At 27.4% G+C, this 18,296-nt stretch overlaps 1 protein-coding gene across 2 annotated transcripts; it reads right to left on the bottom strand.

Moving 5' to 3' along the window:
* Window positions 1-865: 865 nt before the first annotated feature.
* On the bottom strand, window positions 866-16,764 carry LOC111039196 (organic cation transporter protein-like). 2 transcript variants are annotated; one of them, XM_022322565.1, is made up of 11 exons: window positions 16,518-16,764; window positions 8,061-8,207; window positions 7,164-7,425; window positions 6,800-6,906; window positions 6,579-6,733; window positions 5,966-6,134; window positions 5,681-5,843; window positions 4,129-4,238; window positions 3,146-3,360; window positions 2,344-2,525; window positions 866-1,347 (listed from the first exon to the last, which is right to left on the bottom strand). In XM_022322565.1, the coding sequence occupies exons 1-11, from the start codon at window positions 16,526-16,528 to the stop codon at window positions 1,195-1,197; spliced, it is 1,674 nt and encodes a 557-aa protein (XP_022178257.1). In that variant the 5' UTR covers window positions 16,529-16,764; the 3' UTR covers window positions 866-1,194. The 2 variants fall into 2 exon arrangements, with proteins under 2 accessions (XP_022178257.1, XP_022178258.1); XM_022322566.1 differs by lacking the exon at window positions 8,061-8,207.
* Between the last annotated feature and the right edge of the window lie 1,532 nt (window positions 16,765-18,296).

Here is an 18,296-nt window from a genome sequence, read left to right as displayed (position 1 = left end):
TCTGTTTTTGACTAACCAAATTATTAACAAAATCGTTGAATTTACTATCCATAATACCTACACCCATACTTGATATTTTACGTAAATAAAAAATAAATATTTAAAAATGCAATTAAACGTGAACTGGCAAACTGCGAAATGCGAATCAAGTGATGTCAAACAAAAACGATGTCTGCAATGATACTGAAAATAAATAGCTAAAATACGTTATGGGAAAAACATCATTAAAATAAATTACCTACCTTTGATAATTTATTAGATTATTATTTTGGCATTATTTAACTTAGCCATCAGCTGTATATTAATATTATTATGGTTTTCTCGAGTAACTATCATTAATTATCTTTGATATTAATAAAAATAATACGTAATAACGTAAGTGGATAGATAACTGACAGTAATCCGCATGTTATAAATGTATAATATTACGACAACGTCCAACAGGAGTTGGGAATTGACGTGAATAATAAAATAATACCTGCATTTACAACATTATGGGCCGTCACTTATGTAATAAGTAATACAATACTAAATTATAGGTCATTTACGTAAATTTGTATTGTACAAGGTAATTTTCGACATTAGCCGGGCTTTAACGTAAATATTGTCATTTTCGTTGTTGGCCGTAACATATACAAATACAACTCATTTAGACACTAAATTGTATAAACACTTTTGTGATATTAATAGGTAGTTGTTTAATTTTTGAAAACTGATAACCTTAGAAGTTGAAGCCGTAACATGAACAAAAAAAAAAATTTTAAAAAAATACTGTATAGCAAATATCTAACTATAATAATTGTACGGTTCAATAATACAATTTATTTAGTATCATATTTCTCTTCAAAAACAAATTTAAAATAAATCCACATCAAATAGTGTAAAATATATTGAGTTTTTTTCAAATAAGTCTTAAAAACACATTTTTCAAAACATTACATTACACAAATGTATTGTGTACACGTATGTCAAAATGTCATTCAAACAAAAACACTTTACACATATTACGTACATTGCGTCAATATAAATATAACGAGTATTGACGTTTTGCTTTAAACACATTAAATCTAACTTCAATATAACTTATAAATTATTATGTAAATAAATTAAATTGATGTTTAATTTTTCTTAAGATTTTTTAAGATGTAGCAATATGCTTTTTAAAATAATATACAGTCTGACGTCGTAGTTTAATCAACTGGCGGAGTTGCCAATTTGTTCGGCTTCCAAAACTGTGTCTGGCATTTTTTTATTGAGAGTTTCTGGAAACAGTAGTGCGAGCAATCCAGATACTAGAGCAGATGCACTGAAGAGCAGTAATGGCGACAATTCGCCGAAATAAGTAACCTGAACATAATCATAGCATAATAATTAATGACATGTTGAAATTAATAATTTGACAAGCAATGAGCATGATTTTCTTAACTGTTTTTACGTGTGCCTGCCTAATACCTGCTAGTTACAGATTAATAAAATGTATGAGTACTTACAAAATAAATTGTTATCCAACCTTATTTAAGGTGATCAATAAAACTCTAGGAATCCAACCAAATTAGATGTAATTTCTCTAATATCATTTTTTTTACGAATTTTAGGGAAGCAAATCAAAATTTAGTTATTCTAAGAATTAACAATATGTCTATTTTAAAGAAAAAAAGTAATAATAGTTAAGTATAAAATGATTTATTATTTATTTTTAGAAATGTTTAACTATAGGTTGTCTTTATAGGTTAAACATTTAACTCAGATGCATATCTTTTATTTAAGTATATTTTTTAAGCAACTTGTAATTTATTTATTTAGAGTAACTTGAAACTTGTGTCCAGATACGATTTATTGGTGGACTTGCCCAATATTTTGTATACAGTGGAGTATACATAACATTTGTATGGTGGGGAAGGAAACTGACAATGTACAAAAAACGTAATTAATGTGTGAAAAAAAAAATTAGATGCAAATGACTCGTTAATTGTTACTTGTTACACCTATGAATCTATGATATTGAAGTTATATAAATGACCTATGGAAATTGCAATACAACATAAATCATAATATACCTATACATTTAATAAAGTTTGTTATACCTAGATCTACAGAGTGTGGTAAATTGTAAGTACCATATGAAATTCATAAAATTACTACTATGTCTACATTAGAATTTAGAATAATATGTGAAGTAGGTAGATTTATAATATTATAATTTGAATAAATACCTAGATTTTTTTTAACTGCAATACCTATTATATTTTAAAAATTTTATAAAAAAATTATTATTTCATGCATTTTTTTTAATAAGACCATGTAGGTACATATTCAACTAGGTATACATATAGGTATACTTACTAATAATGGGGTTTGTGGTGCCACCATTGAACCGATCCTGCCGAACATGGAGCATATGCCGAGCAGAGAATGTCGGATTTCCGTTGGAAACATTTCGGCAGTGTACATGTACAGTATTACAAACGAAATGGTTATGGAGAACTTTCCAATCAGGTACAAGAGTACATTTATGATGACCGCGTCTAAAAATATTACAACATTTCGTCAAACGATTTGTCAATAATAAAATATTTAATTATACATTACGTATGACGTTTATTGGGTCGGATAGGTAGGTAACTCAACTGTAGACAACAACAAGCCCATATAAAAATTACTTACGTGCATCCATTTACCCCCTCCTCCTCAGTCCTCTGTGTGCGTTATTGGTGCTACACCGAGAAATTGGATATCCCCTTTAATAGGTACGGGGTACCTACTATTATTATGTTCTATAAACTCGTTTAATTTTGGGACACGGCTTGTTAATAAGTCAACAAAATAAAATATTTGATTTTTTTAATTGATCATTGTATTAAATCTCAATGAATAATGTAAGGATTGGCACCTATTGTACTTGTACATAAATAATGGCTATAGTGGCTTATTATTGTTGAACTTTATGATTCCTTTGGCTATGTTTACTCCCCTGCCCCTGTTCTATCCCATCTGCACCCGGCGAGTAAAAAACTTAGTAGCCACATAGCCGTTTAGGGCGGTCTATAGCCCCTTTAGTTCTCCCCTTATTCTATACGCTTATAGTGGTAGGAAAAAAATAAGAACCGCTCGCTTAGTGATGGCTGAATGATTTATTAATAATTACGTTTTGGGACGAACGCAATCGAAATGCACAGAATACTGCACACCAAGAGCGTGGCACATTGCGACTCTCTCCGACCACAGTTGTTCATGATCTTGATCACCAAGAACAACGCTGGGATTTCGACAAGGCTGCACAGAATGAAGTTCCCATACCGGTTTCCCACTATTGAACCTGAGCTCATAGACAGGCCGTAGTATATGAGTGTGTTGATCATCCTGAGTATAATAAATAATAATAACAATTAATGATAATATATGGAAAACAATATTAATAATTGCGTAGCCACGGATGTACATTGTTAACAGATATATATTTAAGTGGTACTTATAGGTAATATGTCAGGCACTTTTTTTTCGAAAAGTAACATTTTCGTTTATAATTATTATACATTTATAAATATTATAAAAATCAACATAATAAAATATAATACAATACAATTTTAACTATTATTTAACTAGTATTATTATCCGAGATTATTTTCTTATCATTGGAAATTATTTTTTTACAGTAGTATACATGTAAAGGTACTGATGTTTGCAAAATTAGGATTATAAGGTAGTGGGATGGTAGTAGGTAAGAAATACTTCAGTAAAAAATTATTTTTTTGATTCATTTGGTTAGGTGCCAAATTTAAATACGAGAATATCAAATGTAAAGTTTAGTGTTTAGTTTTCTCAATACTTTTATTTTAAATATATTTTGAATAAATATATAATGCAGGTAGGTAAGACTTCCACTCCTGTCTTGTGGTCAACAAAAATATTCATATCATAAAGAAATTCGTTGAATATAATTAAACACCTATGATTGGTTCTCAAAAATATTTCATTAATCAGAACATTTCGTTAAATGGAAATTCGTAACGTAGACGTTTCTCTATATTTACACTTGTCTAGAATAAAAGTAGGCACTTATTAAAAAATAAAAAAGTGAAGAAACTTCATACAACGCAATAATATATTTCACATATATAGGTACTTTACCAACAGAACGAACAGTTGATCACTCGTAATAGTATGCGCTTTGAAGTCATTGCACGTTTAAACGCTTGCTGGCTAGAACAGCTGTTCGCCGTACTCATTGCCATTTCCTCCTAAACATAATAATAGAATATGACAAACATAATATTGGATTGTCAGACAGAGGCGGCCCTAGGTTTTGTGGGGCGCAGAAAAAATAATTTCTCTGTGCCCTATTTGTCAATAGGTAAGTACATTGATATAAACGTTTTAATTTCTTTTATTGTTTTTACATTTCATATTCCTCCAACCTAGTATCAAGAAGCACATGCGTATAATCATTGCATTTTATACTATTCATATATTCGTGTTTAACGTCATGTATAATATATTAATTATTACTGACTACTGTTAAGTGTTTTGATTAAAAAAAATATCATGTATTCATGTTTAGGTAATATTTTTTTTTTACAAAATACAAACATATTCAAATTTGGTCCTTGATTGATTCTTATGTTTTTTTGTATTATTTTTTTAGTTGATATTTTTACAGAGATTCTTGGCATAAATAAAATCAGTTAATATTATTATAAATTTTTATACCTTTAGTTTCATCACTTTTATCAGTCTATAAGTGTACAACTAATAGGTAAACTTTAATCAAACTTTGAGGTTTGATTTATGTTTTTACATGTACCTATACATTTTTCACGGTAGTGAACCGCTGTACCTTAAGATACATGGTGGTCTAGGATAGATGTCCTATATAATTAACCTACTCTAGGGCCGCTCCTGTAATCGGGAAATAATCATAATATGCGTGTGTCTAGATTTGGCTACAAACGTTTTGGCACTATTTTTATCCGATGCTCTGAAATCACTTACACGTTTGAGCACTAGGTATGATAATAGTATGTAATAAATAGATACCTATGCAGGTGACAACCTGCAAAAATGAAAATAAAAATGTACGCAAAGTATATACCTTTTTTTGTGTAAGTTATATATAAGTTTATAAGTTAAGAATCATAATATTATGAACATGATTATATGAATTTAAACTAAAAAGCTGTAATAATGAAGCCGTAGAAACTTCAACCATGTAACCGAAAAATTGCGTATCTCCCATTATGGTGGCTATGAAACTTATTAACACTATCATTATAGTGGACTGCGATAATGTGCGATATCACGGATTCGTCAATAGAATTTCCGAAAAATTTTATTTTTATTTTAACGTTTCTCATTAATTAGCTTACACCATAATCAGTCGTTTGTCGAGTAGATAGACTGTGCTAATTAGGTTGGTAATTAATTAATTTGACATTTTTAGCGTATTAGAAGTTGGAACTATCATCGTAAATATTACCAGTACCGTTCAAAGTTTAATATTATATGCCATATACATTATACATGGTTTCAATACTTATTAGTTCTTAGGTCTTAACAAAAGGTATATACTTCTTTAATTTTAATGACTGGTATCTTTTTAGGGGTATTAAGTGCCCAAACGTTGTGTAGATTTTTAATACCGAACAGATAAAAATGCCCAAACGCTGTGCGCTAGTAGATTTACTATTTCAATCTCTTTTTCGTTGGAGCATTTAAACATTTCGAGTTTTTTCAGACTTTCTTCTGATAGTTTTTTTCCGTTGTATTTTGCAATGTATTTCAATTCCTCTATGGCCTCGTTGATTTTTCCCGCGGTGACCATCCAGCGAACAGACTCTGGAATAATTCTGTGCACAAACGCCAAATCATCACGATTTATAGTAATATATTAGAGCACGAAGACGCTTGGTCGTAGGTGTTTATTTATAGTATTGCAATTTGAAAGTAATTCAAATACAAGTGTATTTACGTGTAGGCCAACGCGAAACCCAATCCCGGTAAGTTTACGAATATCAAGAATTTCCTCCAGTCTTGAACGTACCAAAACAATACTCCGACTAATGCCTCGCCGATTGGATAGTAAGCACTCAAAACGGTGCTCGCAAAAACTCTGTGTTTGCCACCAACTAGCCCGATACCTATTGGATACATTTTTTTTTAGACATACTGTCGGATTAACCGCCAATATAATATTGGATACATGTATTGGGTGCCTGTAATTATAGATATTATGTGATGTTCAAGCATATTTATAGCTAAGCTGCATTTCAATTAAATTAACAGTTAATGTAAATTGATATCGTTTCCAATATGTATGCATAATATGATATGCAATAGGCAAATTACAACTATATTATTTCCTTACAATGTCATGATCAGATGTACACCTATTATATTTTTTTAAATATATTTTATAAATTATAATAATTATTATAAGATATTAGAGAAGGTACTAGGTACGTATGTAGGTAGGTTCCTATACTGTATAAGTGCTCTACAAGTCAAAGCATGAATAAAAATGAATACGTTTTTAATAACAATTATAATTGTTGTTGCAAGATGAATTTTATTAAATCTCTTACCCATTATAAATGTGGCGCTGTAAACTCCACCGGAAAAAAAAGCATCGAAAAATTCCAATATCATGAACATGGTGTAATTTATTGACAGCCCGCGTAAAATACCACATGTCGCTGCCAATACGCTTCCAATGATGATAATGTTTTTCCTGCCGTACCTTAACGCATATATTACCAATTGATTATTTTTAGTTTTTATTAATTAAATATTTCGTTTAACATACTTGTCTGATAAAAAGCCGGATATGGGTAAGGAGATAAACTGGCCAATGTTGTTGAGGGTCCCTACGATCGTCAATTTCCACTTATTGTTTTTGCAAAATATGTTGAACTGTTTTACATAAATCGTAATAGTCACCGTTAATCAATAGATCGATACTGAATTTATTATGAATTATTTCATATGACACTGCTATTATTATATTTATATAGGTAGCAATAGCATCGTAATTATAATATTATATAGGTTGAAATCATGGTTCTGTTAAAAGAGGTTAGCTAACAAAGCACGTATCAGTAATATAAAGCTATTAATGTATTGTTATAATTTATATTATTATCGATTATTGAATATATTGTAGTAAGTACCGCGGAAACTATCGTTGTCTCTCCACCGGATTCGAAGACGAATTCGTCGCACGGAACACTCGAAGACTTGTTGAAGTCACTTTCGTCACATCGGAAGAAGCGTTTGTCGGTGATGTTGGTGTGGTTTGGACTGTTATTCAAAGTATACCTCAAACACTTTGACAAACGGTGTTCGTCAAAGTCAAACGGCACGGTATGGTTCAGCCACGATGGCCAGTATTCGAATTCCGTCTCAGAAGCATCGCATTCGTTTATCAGGCATCTGCACGGTAGACACAAACAGTGAAATAATGGTAATTATCGTTTAAAAGGGAATATCCGATAATACTTAAAAGTTAAATTTCCCTTTTAATCAATGTAATTATTATTAACAAAACTATTATGGAAGCATAGGTAATTTAAATTGTATTTAAAACTGTTCAGCAAGTGAAATGACTTAAAACATGAAAATATACTTTTTTTATCCCCTCGAATCATTGATCTATATAATATACATATAATACTAAGTGCTTATAATTTAAAAACATAGAATAGAAGTAGGATGTGTGATTTGTGTTTTTTACTAGGTACTTAATATAATATGTTTAATTTTTATTCGATTAGAGTTCGAAGTTCGGAATTCACTTCACACATTTCAAAAGTTCACTTAAATATCAGTAAGCACATCAATTTTGTGACTAGTATAATACTAGTGTACCTAACGGAAATGAATAGTTAAATTTTGATAATGTTTAAAGTGATTTCACTCTCCAAAAATGAAAATAAAATGTAATATAATATTGATTAAATTGTGTAATAATTACATAGAATTAAAGGGGAAATTAAAAAAATGATCGGATTTTTCCGATTTAAGATGTTAAGGGTGGTACTGTTTCGGACAGAAACAAAACAAAAAACCTGTAGTTCATGTCTCCCGTGGTGAACACGAACGACATGGTGGACGACGCCGTGAACAGTAACGACAGTCCGAGATAAAATATATTAAGTTTTTGATATTTTCCGAATTCGCCCACCTCTTCTAATAACCTGTCAATGTCGATCGTTCTATAATAATAATAACAATAATACATGTTAAAATGTAGGTGTATAATATTATATAGATAAACAAAATAAACTTTTAAATAAAATATTGATGGTAAATGTGGTAACATAGGTAAAATCATTATTTTATTGGAAAAAAATGTAAAATATAATACTATTTCTTTCCAAGAGATAAAATAATATCTACTATTTATGTTAGTATATTAAAATGTAAATTTTTTCTTTCTTAAAGTAACTCACCGAGTAACTCACCACTATTAATAAATTACTTTTTTAAACAAGGCTGATTTAAATATATTATAATTTGCACACAGTATGGATTGTGTACCACAGAAGAGACATACGTGTCGATTAAAAAAAATATAGCGCGATAATAAAAAAGGGTTATAGGAAATTCAGATAAGATTGAAACCAATACAATTTTCTGCTGGCGTTTAATATAATATGCAATGGTACCGTTACTGATTTTAATTAAGATTGAGATGGAAATTTTATGCAGCCAAGAAAATTTTCTTTTACAATGGGCCATTTGAAGTATGAAATGAAGATTTATGATTTGATGTAGACATTTTTATAGACTAATAACAATAAATTAGGTAAGTACTGTTAAAATAGTAGTGTTTTCAGAAGCCATTAGGTATACATATTATAAGTAAACAAATAAAACACCGTAGAATTTTTTTATTATTATTATCAAAGGTTAGTAAGCAATATAATATAATAAACAAAACTCAATATAGCTAAAACAAACACCAACAGCCAGTCGAATTTAAATTAGTGGACATTTTCGAATTTTCATTCAAACAATTTCATCTAAATACATTTTGGTTGAATCCAAAAGTTGCACACTTCTTATTTAAAATCTCAAAAAGTCGATAGCCCAATCATACCAGAATATTATACACCTGGACTCCTGGTCAAGTTCATGGTAGGTAAAATAATACTTTTAGAGTATATAAAGCATACCTACTATATTATATTGAAATTTTAAGGTAAGACATTTTTGTAAACAATTTGTAATAAAATAAACATTAGGATGATAATTTGTGATATGAAATTTTAATTGAAAAAAAAACCAGTAAATCAATAATTTCAATAATAATTACAATATTTAAAAATTATGTATTCTTAATTCTTTAGAATTCACGAAAATTCCCATTTTCCAAGCGTGTTCAAAGGAGAAGAAAGATGCATTGATAAAATATTTCCCAAATACATTATATTATTTTAAAAAATATCACCTTAATTACAATATTATAATATTATTTACTCAAACACATTATCCTAAATAATGCCTAAATGCATTGTAAAAATGTAAAAACTCTCTCTTCAAACTTACTAGGCTAATTTATAGCAAACAAGAACCAATATTATTGTATGGAAAAAATATGGTCATCAACAAAATAAATTCAAACCGGAGATTATGGGTTTAATTGCCTTTTCATATTTATCTTTAATTTTGATGAATAGAAATCAAAATAGAGGGCAATCATTGAAGTTGGCAGATTTGCTTAGATTGGTTAGATCCTAAAATATTTCAATGGCTTATCAAATTATATATTACAATACAAATTTAAAACATATTTTTGCTGATTCTTTCAATTCTAGCGGTGTAAGAAACAATATCAGTTCTAAAAACCCACGTCGATTCTATGAACGTCAATTATCTATTCTAAAACAAATATCAATTAAATATGAATAATAGATATTATTACGAAATTAAAGTGAAATACCTACATATCAGATATAAATGTTGGATTAACAACAAATGGAGACACGATGTAAAAAAGTTTAAGAATTTATTGTTAAAAAATCTCGGAATTGATAAAAATAATTTAAACTGATAGACTAAAAGCTTTTGATTAGCATGGCAATAAATTAGAATAATAAAATCATAAGTCATAAAGTAAACATACAAATGATATGTCTTATACTTTTATCTGAAATGACTAAATAAATTTATAATGTTTTCATCCCATTGGCATTTATCAATAGATTAATAATAAAGTTATAATAATATCATAGACGGAACTTGATTAACATATTTAAAGGAGTTAACACCAAATTGTATATACAGGTAAGCATAATTATTTATTGCTCTTATAATTCATTGCTCACCCCATTTTTTATTTGATAAATTAATTAATTAAAATCCTATTTTGTTACGTATTTAAGCACACTCAAAGAATAAGGTCTATATTTAAAATTATTCAAATACAAACGTCTTTTTTTGAAATATAAACCACACTATTTTTTGGAAAATGCTTATGTACAAAAATCTAAATAATTCAAATTAGTTGTTTCTGACTTCTGAACTAATCATTACATATTATAGATATATTACCATGTACTAAAGATCATAATCCATGATGATTATAGGTTTTAGAATATGAAGCTATGATGATTTGAAAGTTATCATAATAACTTATAAATATAAATCAATTAACATTTTGTAGGTAAGTAAGTGGTGGACTAATTATTACAACATTTATTTTACATTTTTATAAAATTACTATTATAAAGTTTAATAACTAAGTAACTATTCATAAAAATATGAAAACACCGATTTAGATGCATGAAAATGTTTATAAATCAATCATCTGCTTAAGAATTCCAGAAATCGGATTTTGAATAAACCCATATTTCAGTAATTATTCTGCTCCGGAACACGAAATTAAAAATACATGTTGTCATTTAGAAAAGTAAGAAATTTAAAAATGTTATATCAATAAAAGTAATTAAAAAAACAAACAAAAATAAGTAGTTCAATAATTTTACTCTTCAATAACATCGAATTATGTTAAAAAACTATTTAAAAAAAGTTACAACTTAGAATGAGATTAGACACCTAAATAATTGTAGACTTTTAAAACGTCGAGTATTTATATGGATTCTACTAGTGTTATGGAAATAATATGTCAAACTAATTCAATTGACAATGATTTGTTTGACTCGGTATATAAATTAATAAATAGATAACAATACTTATTAGGTTCGTATAGACTGTATTATATATTAAGTTAGGTATTTCATACATATTTTACCTAATCATCAAAGTCTAAATAAATAGTTGGTTAAGAATAAAATAATTTAATTACCTACGACTTATTTCGTTGTCGTATAGTATATTATGTCGGTTGAATATTATAATGGTACCATGACAGGTACTAATTGTTTATATACCTTTAACATAATACATAAAATATTGTTAACCGATGTCTAAATAAATGTATCGGAAAAGGAAAGGTTAAAGTTTAGTGAATAATTTATATTATATTATGCGATTTGTTTATTCAGTTTTTTTCTCCGATATTAAATTAACAATTAAAGTCAATATGCATTGTGATTATACAGTTATACCTTCATCAAGCATATGATTATATTCATAAAAATATTTATTGGTATTTTCAAATTTGCATCATTGGCGTTCGTAAAATCCACGTATTGATAACAACGTGTACACTAATTATAATTACATACCTACCTACCTACCTAGTTTTAATAATTATTATTGGGTGTGTAATGTTTAATAATTAAACATAATATAAACCTCTATGCATCTGTGAAATGATCGCTTTCGTTTTCATTTAATATCACTTAAGACACATTACTAATGAATAATGATGGTATACTATCATTTATTATATATTACTATAATATATTATGCACATATACCTAGTCCGAGTGTATATTTAAATGTTACGCTTGAAATGTTGTAATCGCTAATTTGTCATGTAGATAGGTGGACAAACATAGTTCACAATTGAATAGTACCTATATAGACAATAGACATATTATAGTAAAGATAAATATGCCACTGTCGCAGTGTAATATATTTATCTCAAAATGTAGTTATCATCAGTTCAACTGTTTAGGTGTATAATATTATGATATTATTCGAAACAGGAAATAACCGAGTTCAAGTTCATTATTTGTTTTTCGCATTTTTCGTTATTTTCGTGTATGCATATTCGAGCAAATATTTGATAAAAATCCGAGACATTGCTGTTTTTCTATTACCTATCTACCTATACCTCCATATATTAAGCATAGCTGCCAATACTGTGGTTAGCAATAAATGATTTGACAATTCACTATTTTATGATTGGACATTTAAATATTCATTTAAAGAATCAAATTGGTTTTCTGATATTAATCAAGACTCACAATAAATAATTAGTAACTTTGTGCTTTGAGAGCTTTATGTTTGACAAAATAACGATTCCTGGGGCTATACTTTCTTCAATGAATCATTTAAAATATTAATAATTTTACTAAAATAGTTATCATATTTTATATTTTGAATTTTTAAATAACATGATTAATACCTATGCATTACAAGGTCTAATTACAGGTCTAAGTAATGTTAATTATTCTATTGCACTCGTAGAGTAAAAATCTAGTAAAACTGAATACAAAACATAACACCTATTTTAGTAAGATAATCATGATTTAATTAGGTATCAGAGATAATTAGTTCCTCAAAGCTTAGATAAAATAATTAGCATAACGTTGTTTATATTAGCAAAATAAGTAAATCTAGATAAAAATACGTTTTTAATTCCGATAAAAATTAAACTTATTAAAATTATGCTTTTGTTATAAAATATATATGAATAGGTATAATGTTTTTAACTCTATGTAGTTTAATTTTCAATGCCAATTGAAGCGTTCAAAAATGAAGACAGTATTTTTTTTTCTGATCAGTTAGTGGTAAAGTAGGAATCCCCGGCTACTGTCCAAAATCAGATTTAATTTACCTAAATTGATACGTTTTGTCTTATATTTCAGATCCCAGCTGGTAGGTGCCAAATGGGAATTGCTCCGGTGTGCTCTATAAAGCAGTTTGGTGAATCCAAATACCTAGAACAGAAAGAACAGCTCATTATGGATTACTATAAGTCTATAACACCCATAGAGGTGTGTTCGGAGCGGGCAGAAGCATGACAAAAAATTTTAGTCGATCGGGAAGCGAATTCCAATTTTCAGCCTTGGGATGTTTGCTACTGAAATGGCTCATTGACACAAAATGTTGTTTTAAATATTTTGTACCTATAAGACGTATGTTTCTCGAAAGAATATTAACCAAATACTCTGGGTGCTTATTTTAACCGTAAACAATCATCTTGATCTTATCACTCACTCTTGAAAACTATCAAATTTTTTTTTGCATAATTCGAAGTGTTTTTAAAATGAAAACATATTTCTAGTTTTCATCATTATCGTAATTTTTTTAAAGTTTTTACTTTTTTTGAATCACAGAAAACATTATTAATTTCGTATACAAAGAATACCTATACTTTACTAATTGTTTGAAATCTGCTTTATAAGTAATGATATTCTCAGTGAAATATTAAATTAAATTAATGTAGTCATTCAAAAACGTATAAAACTTAAAATATTATATAAAAAAATAGTGTAAAAATAATTTATTTTTTAAATTAAGGACTTATGATATGTAAACATATATTTTAAAGTTCGTTAATACTTTATGAGATAATCAGATGTTTCTGTAAAAATAATCACCCTGTATAAGGTTTCTGTAAATTATTTTAATATTTTATGTCTTTATTAATTTTTCCATCCGACCATTGATACAAATAATTTACATTTATTACTGACAATTTAAAATGTTTATGCAACAAAAATCACACACTGATACTGTCCTATCAAATTGTGTACATTACATTTTAATATTTGTGTTTAGCAATATGTATATAGTTATAGTTACATCTTGTATTAAAATAATGATTTAAACTTGTATTCAATGCCCGGAACGTTTTTCATTAATCGTGGGATTAATGTGAAATTCAATATTAAATGTTAATGAATACAATATGACCCCACTAAAAAATCATTTACGTTTCAGCGTATTGAGACCTTTACAGTTATTAGAGTTCAGTTACATTCCCGCGATCGCAATAATCTTATTTTACGGTCTCTTGTTGCAAATTGCTGTTTTCTAGAAATGTATTATCACTATTCTCCTGTGTGCTATGATAATTATTTATTTATTTCCAGAAACTCTCAATTCGTAGTAAAGGACAGTAAACATTAAAAAAGTAAAAAAGGTTATCATGATCTTGGAAATGTAATTTGAAACTGAACGTAATCGCCATAACAATTAAATGATAAAATAATTAAAATTTTTACCATTATAGTTATAAAAAAAAGTACATTTGTGCTACATATTTTATTTACAAATTGTATTGAAATGGTTTTAATGAAAGCAAGTAATAAATGTTTTGGTTTCAAATAATACTAAATACATAAAATGCTTAGCGATTAAACATAATAATTTAATGATTTCGAAACATTTTTAGCAACTGATGCAACACTACTAGTACATTATTATTTTTAAATTGGTGACTTTAAATTTAAAGATATGAAAATGTTTACAAGTTAAATAATGCTCATTGTAGTTATCAGGCGGCTTGAAGGGGTGTAAACCTTGTGAAACAATACTTTTAACTTATGAACACTTTTACCTTTTGTATAAAAATTTTAATTTTTTTTTTTGCCCAGAAAAATTATCATCAATTGCATTAGTTTAATTTGTCAATTATCATGATGGTATATTAATAACATTTTCAAATGTTATCCTGGGTTTTAAGTTTTTGCACAAAAATTGTACATAGAGTTACATTTGTTAGGTCATTGCTTATTTTAAATAACACTGTTATATTAAAATTTAATTGAAAAAAATTGACTCAATAACATGCGTTAATCTCTAGCACATAATCTTTACTTAGCTGATGGTGACATGAGTACATGACTTTCAGGTGAACATTTTTTCAGAAATTTTAACATCAATTAGTAAAAGTAAATGAACTGGGATTAAATTCAAAATTAACTACGTTTTTATGATGTTAATGTTTTTACAATTAAAGTAAATCAATAAAAATAAAAGTAACTATTTCAAAATTTAAATTAATTTGAACTTAACTTATTAACTGGTTAATGCGCAGTTTTGTATTTTAATACGAGAGGACGGGTCTCCGGCTTTGTCTTAAGAAAACACATTTCTTAGCAAACTATGTTCGTTCAGAAAAATCCATTTTACTCTGTTATTTTTGACATTAGAGTGAATTGACCTATTATAAAAAAAAGAGGTACATATTTTATCCAGGACTCAATGCATTATTTTGTTTTGGTATTATGATTTTAAAGCAAGTTATGAGCATTCCAAAAATGAACGGTTATAAAATGTTTATTACTGCTATTTTAATTTAAAAATATTTAAAAATTTTGAGAAAGGCTCTGGATTATAGTCTTACCCTTAAATTTGATAATAGATCATTTTACTTAAAATTTTTAATAATAACAGAATTAAATTGATTATTTAGAGACTTAGAGTGATATAATTTGCTATGTTATGCGTTTGTGAGACGAAAACAACTGCACATGTGGGTAGTACGCCGTCCTCTTTATTCGAATATTAAAATTAATTAATACTAACTAAAATATAATAAAATGTCTTGAAAATGTGCCTATAAAATAAATTGCTAACATTTTAAAACGTTAGTAAATACAATTACACTTATAATATTTTTCTAGCTGTTTTTAGTCAGTAGTAGTTTTTTCTTATATTTTGATGTTTTTATAATTGGTTCCTCAGTGATGGTTTTAGAATTATTATTTATACATTTTAAATGTTTAATAACACAACCCGTATTCTTAGCTACTCAGCTTGCACACATTCTTTGTATCCTGGGTGCCTTAATATATTCTGAGTGGAGCTTTTAATTTAACTATGATTTATCGATCAAAAATATAATAGAAAAAAACGCTGAACATGTTGCATGCAATATATCCCTATAAAACGATATACTTATTGTTAGGTAATTGGAAACCGATGAACGTAGAATATATTATTTTAAATTTAAAAATTATTACTTCGAATAATAATTAAATATTTGAAATTACCAAAATAACAGTGTAGTTCTATCATGATGGTAAATTAATTTATGATATATTATAGGCTATTCTTTTTTTTATTGAGTTTAAGTCTACGAAGATGGGATTTATGAATCTTGTTTATTTTTGTACCTACTTAAAATAATAATAGTACGATATAAAAATAATATTTTAGGTATTGGAATGAATAGTGAAGCAAATCTATTGCTTATTGTATTTTTATTATGAAGCTATTTTTGACATTAAATTATACTTAATACAATTAAAGTGCAAATTAATTTTTAATATTTCCTTTTATTAATGATATTGAATAATAAATTAATTTTCCAGCACATGTTATACCTTATTTATTTCCTTATATTACATTATGATTATTATTATATGATTTCAACATACTTTTGGGTCATTTCTCTGGCTTGTATCTGCAGTATACTTATTCTTCCGATAAAATTAACTTATTTATTCAAACAACGAGAGTAACGACTTAAGATATTTTACCATTTTTGTTGTTTTTAAATTTTTTTATTTATATTAATTGACTTAAAACTGACAAAAGTAATTTAGTGAGCACTATAAACAAATTTCACGACGTACACTTACAGAATTTACAATATATACTAGTTGTACAAAATATTAGCTTCCATTCATCCCGAAGGATCTCCCCACTCCAAGCGTAAAATAATGAACTCCTACAATAATTTCTATGATTATTATTATTATTCTGATAACACGTGATAACTTTAATTCATTACACTGGATTACGAATCGTACGGGTAACGAATCTATTGCGAATTTTGATGTCATTGGTTTGTACAATTTAAATAGTGGATCTCAAGATAAAATGCATACCTGATTAATATTACAACGATATTAAACATTATTAATTAATTTTTACCGTTTGTTTTAAATGTCAAAACAAATTTATACAAGCATTGTTATTATTATTAGTACCTACAGGTACATATATGACGGCAAACTAAAATATTAGATTTAATTTAACAAAATAATAACTATGGAAACCTACACTCTTACATGTTTATTATAAACAATCATACAAGTAAAAAACAATTTAAAAATGTTTGCCAATTAGCATGCATGTCTACAACACATAAGACACAAGCAATATTTTTACATATTATGGTATAAATGTTAGAGATTTTAGTAGACATATTTTAGCATTTTAATTTAATTTATATTTAGAATACAAATTGAAGTTGTACTATGCATTTTAAACTAAGGTTTTTTTTATAATAAAAACTAGTTTAAAAACCGCATGTGTTTTTAATAGTTGCCTACTTTCTTTGAGTAGTGATAAGTAGCTAATAAGGATTATTGATGAAATGTTTAACTAGTGGTTAATAAAACTTAATTTGTTTTAAAAATGTTTTTATTTAATAAGTAACTATTATTAAAATCAAATAAATTCAATTGAGTTTTGAACCTAATTAATAAATATGATAATAATTAAAAAGTTTCTATCATGTTTTCATCTGGACAAAAATATATATCTGCATAACATACCTATTAAAAAATACATTACAAAATTCTTCATTGAAAATAAGTAAAAACATTAAATATTATTAGCATAAAATAACTTTAGTATTCTTACTTACCTACGGTATAAACAATAAAAGTACTATTTGTAAACAAACTTTTACTCAATGTTTCAGTATTCAAAAGTATTTTTCAACTAGATAATTGATATAATTGGATTAATTAAAAATAATTAATGCCTTATTGGAACTATTCTCTGTATATTATTATTGGTCATCAAGTACCGTGAAAGATAGGTATATCTTAATCGTAGGTGCAGATATAGGTGAAATACATTTCATCGTTCATTCATTTGAAAATGGTCAAGTACAACCGGAAAATGGAGGTTCGGTACAAAATTCTGCTTCAATTGACAATCAAGGACAGCGCGTACCTCCTCTCACTGGGACCTTATAATCGTATTCACAATTGAAGTTGCACGATTTTTTTTTTTTTTTTTTTATCAGGACGAAGGGTCACAATATAAACGGCTAATATCTCGGATATATTTAACATTTAACAATCCTAAAGCACAAATGCATGGTATATAATGACGGGTATCGCCGATCAAAACAAAAAAATACACACATGACGTTCCACGTGTTAAAAAAAAAAATAGGTATTTTTAAAATAATTATTTAT

The sequence above is a fragment of the Myzus persicae genome, unplaced genomic scaffold (assembly GCF_001856785.1).
Source record: "Myzus persicae strain clone G006 unplaced genomic scaffold, MPER_G0061.0, whole genome shotgun sequence".
NCBI lineage: Eukaryota > Metazoa > Arthropoda > Insecta > Hemiptera > Aphididae > Myzus > Myzus persicae.
The sequence above is the reverse complement of the archived record's forward strand: the minus strand, read 5'-3'. Positions and strand labels throughout refer to the sequence as shown.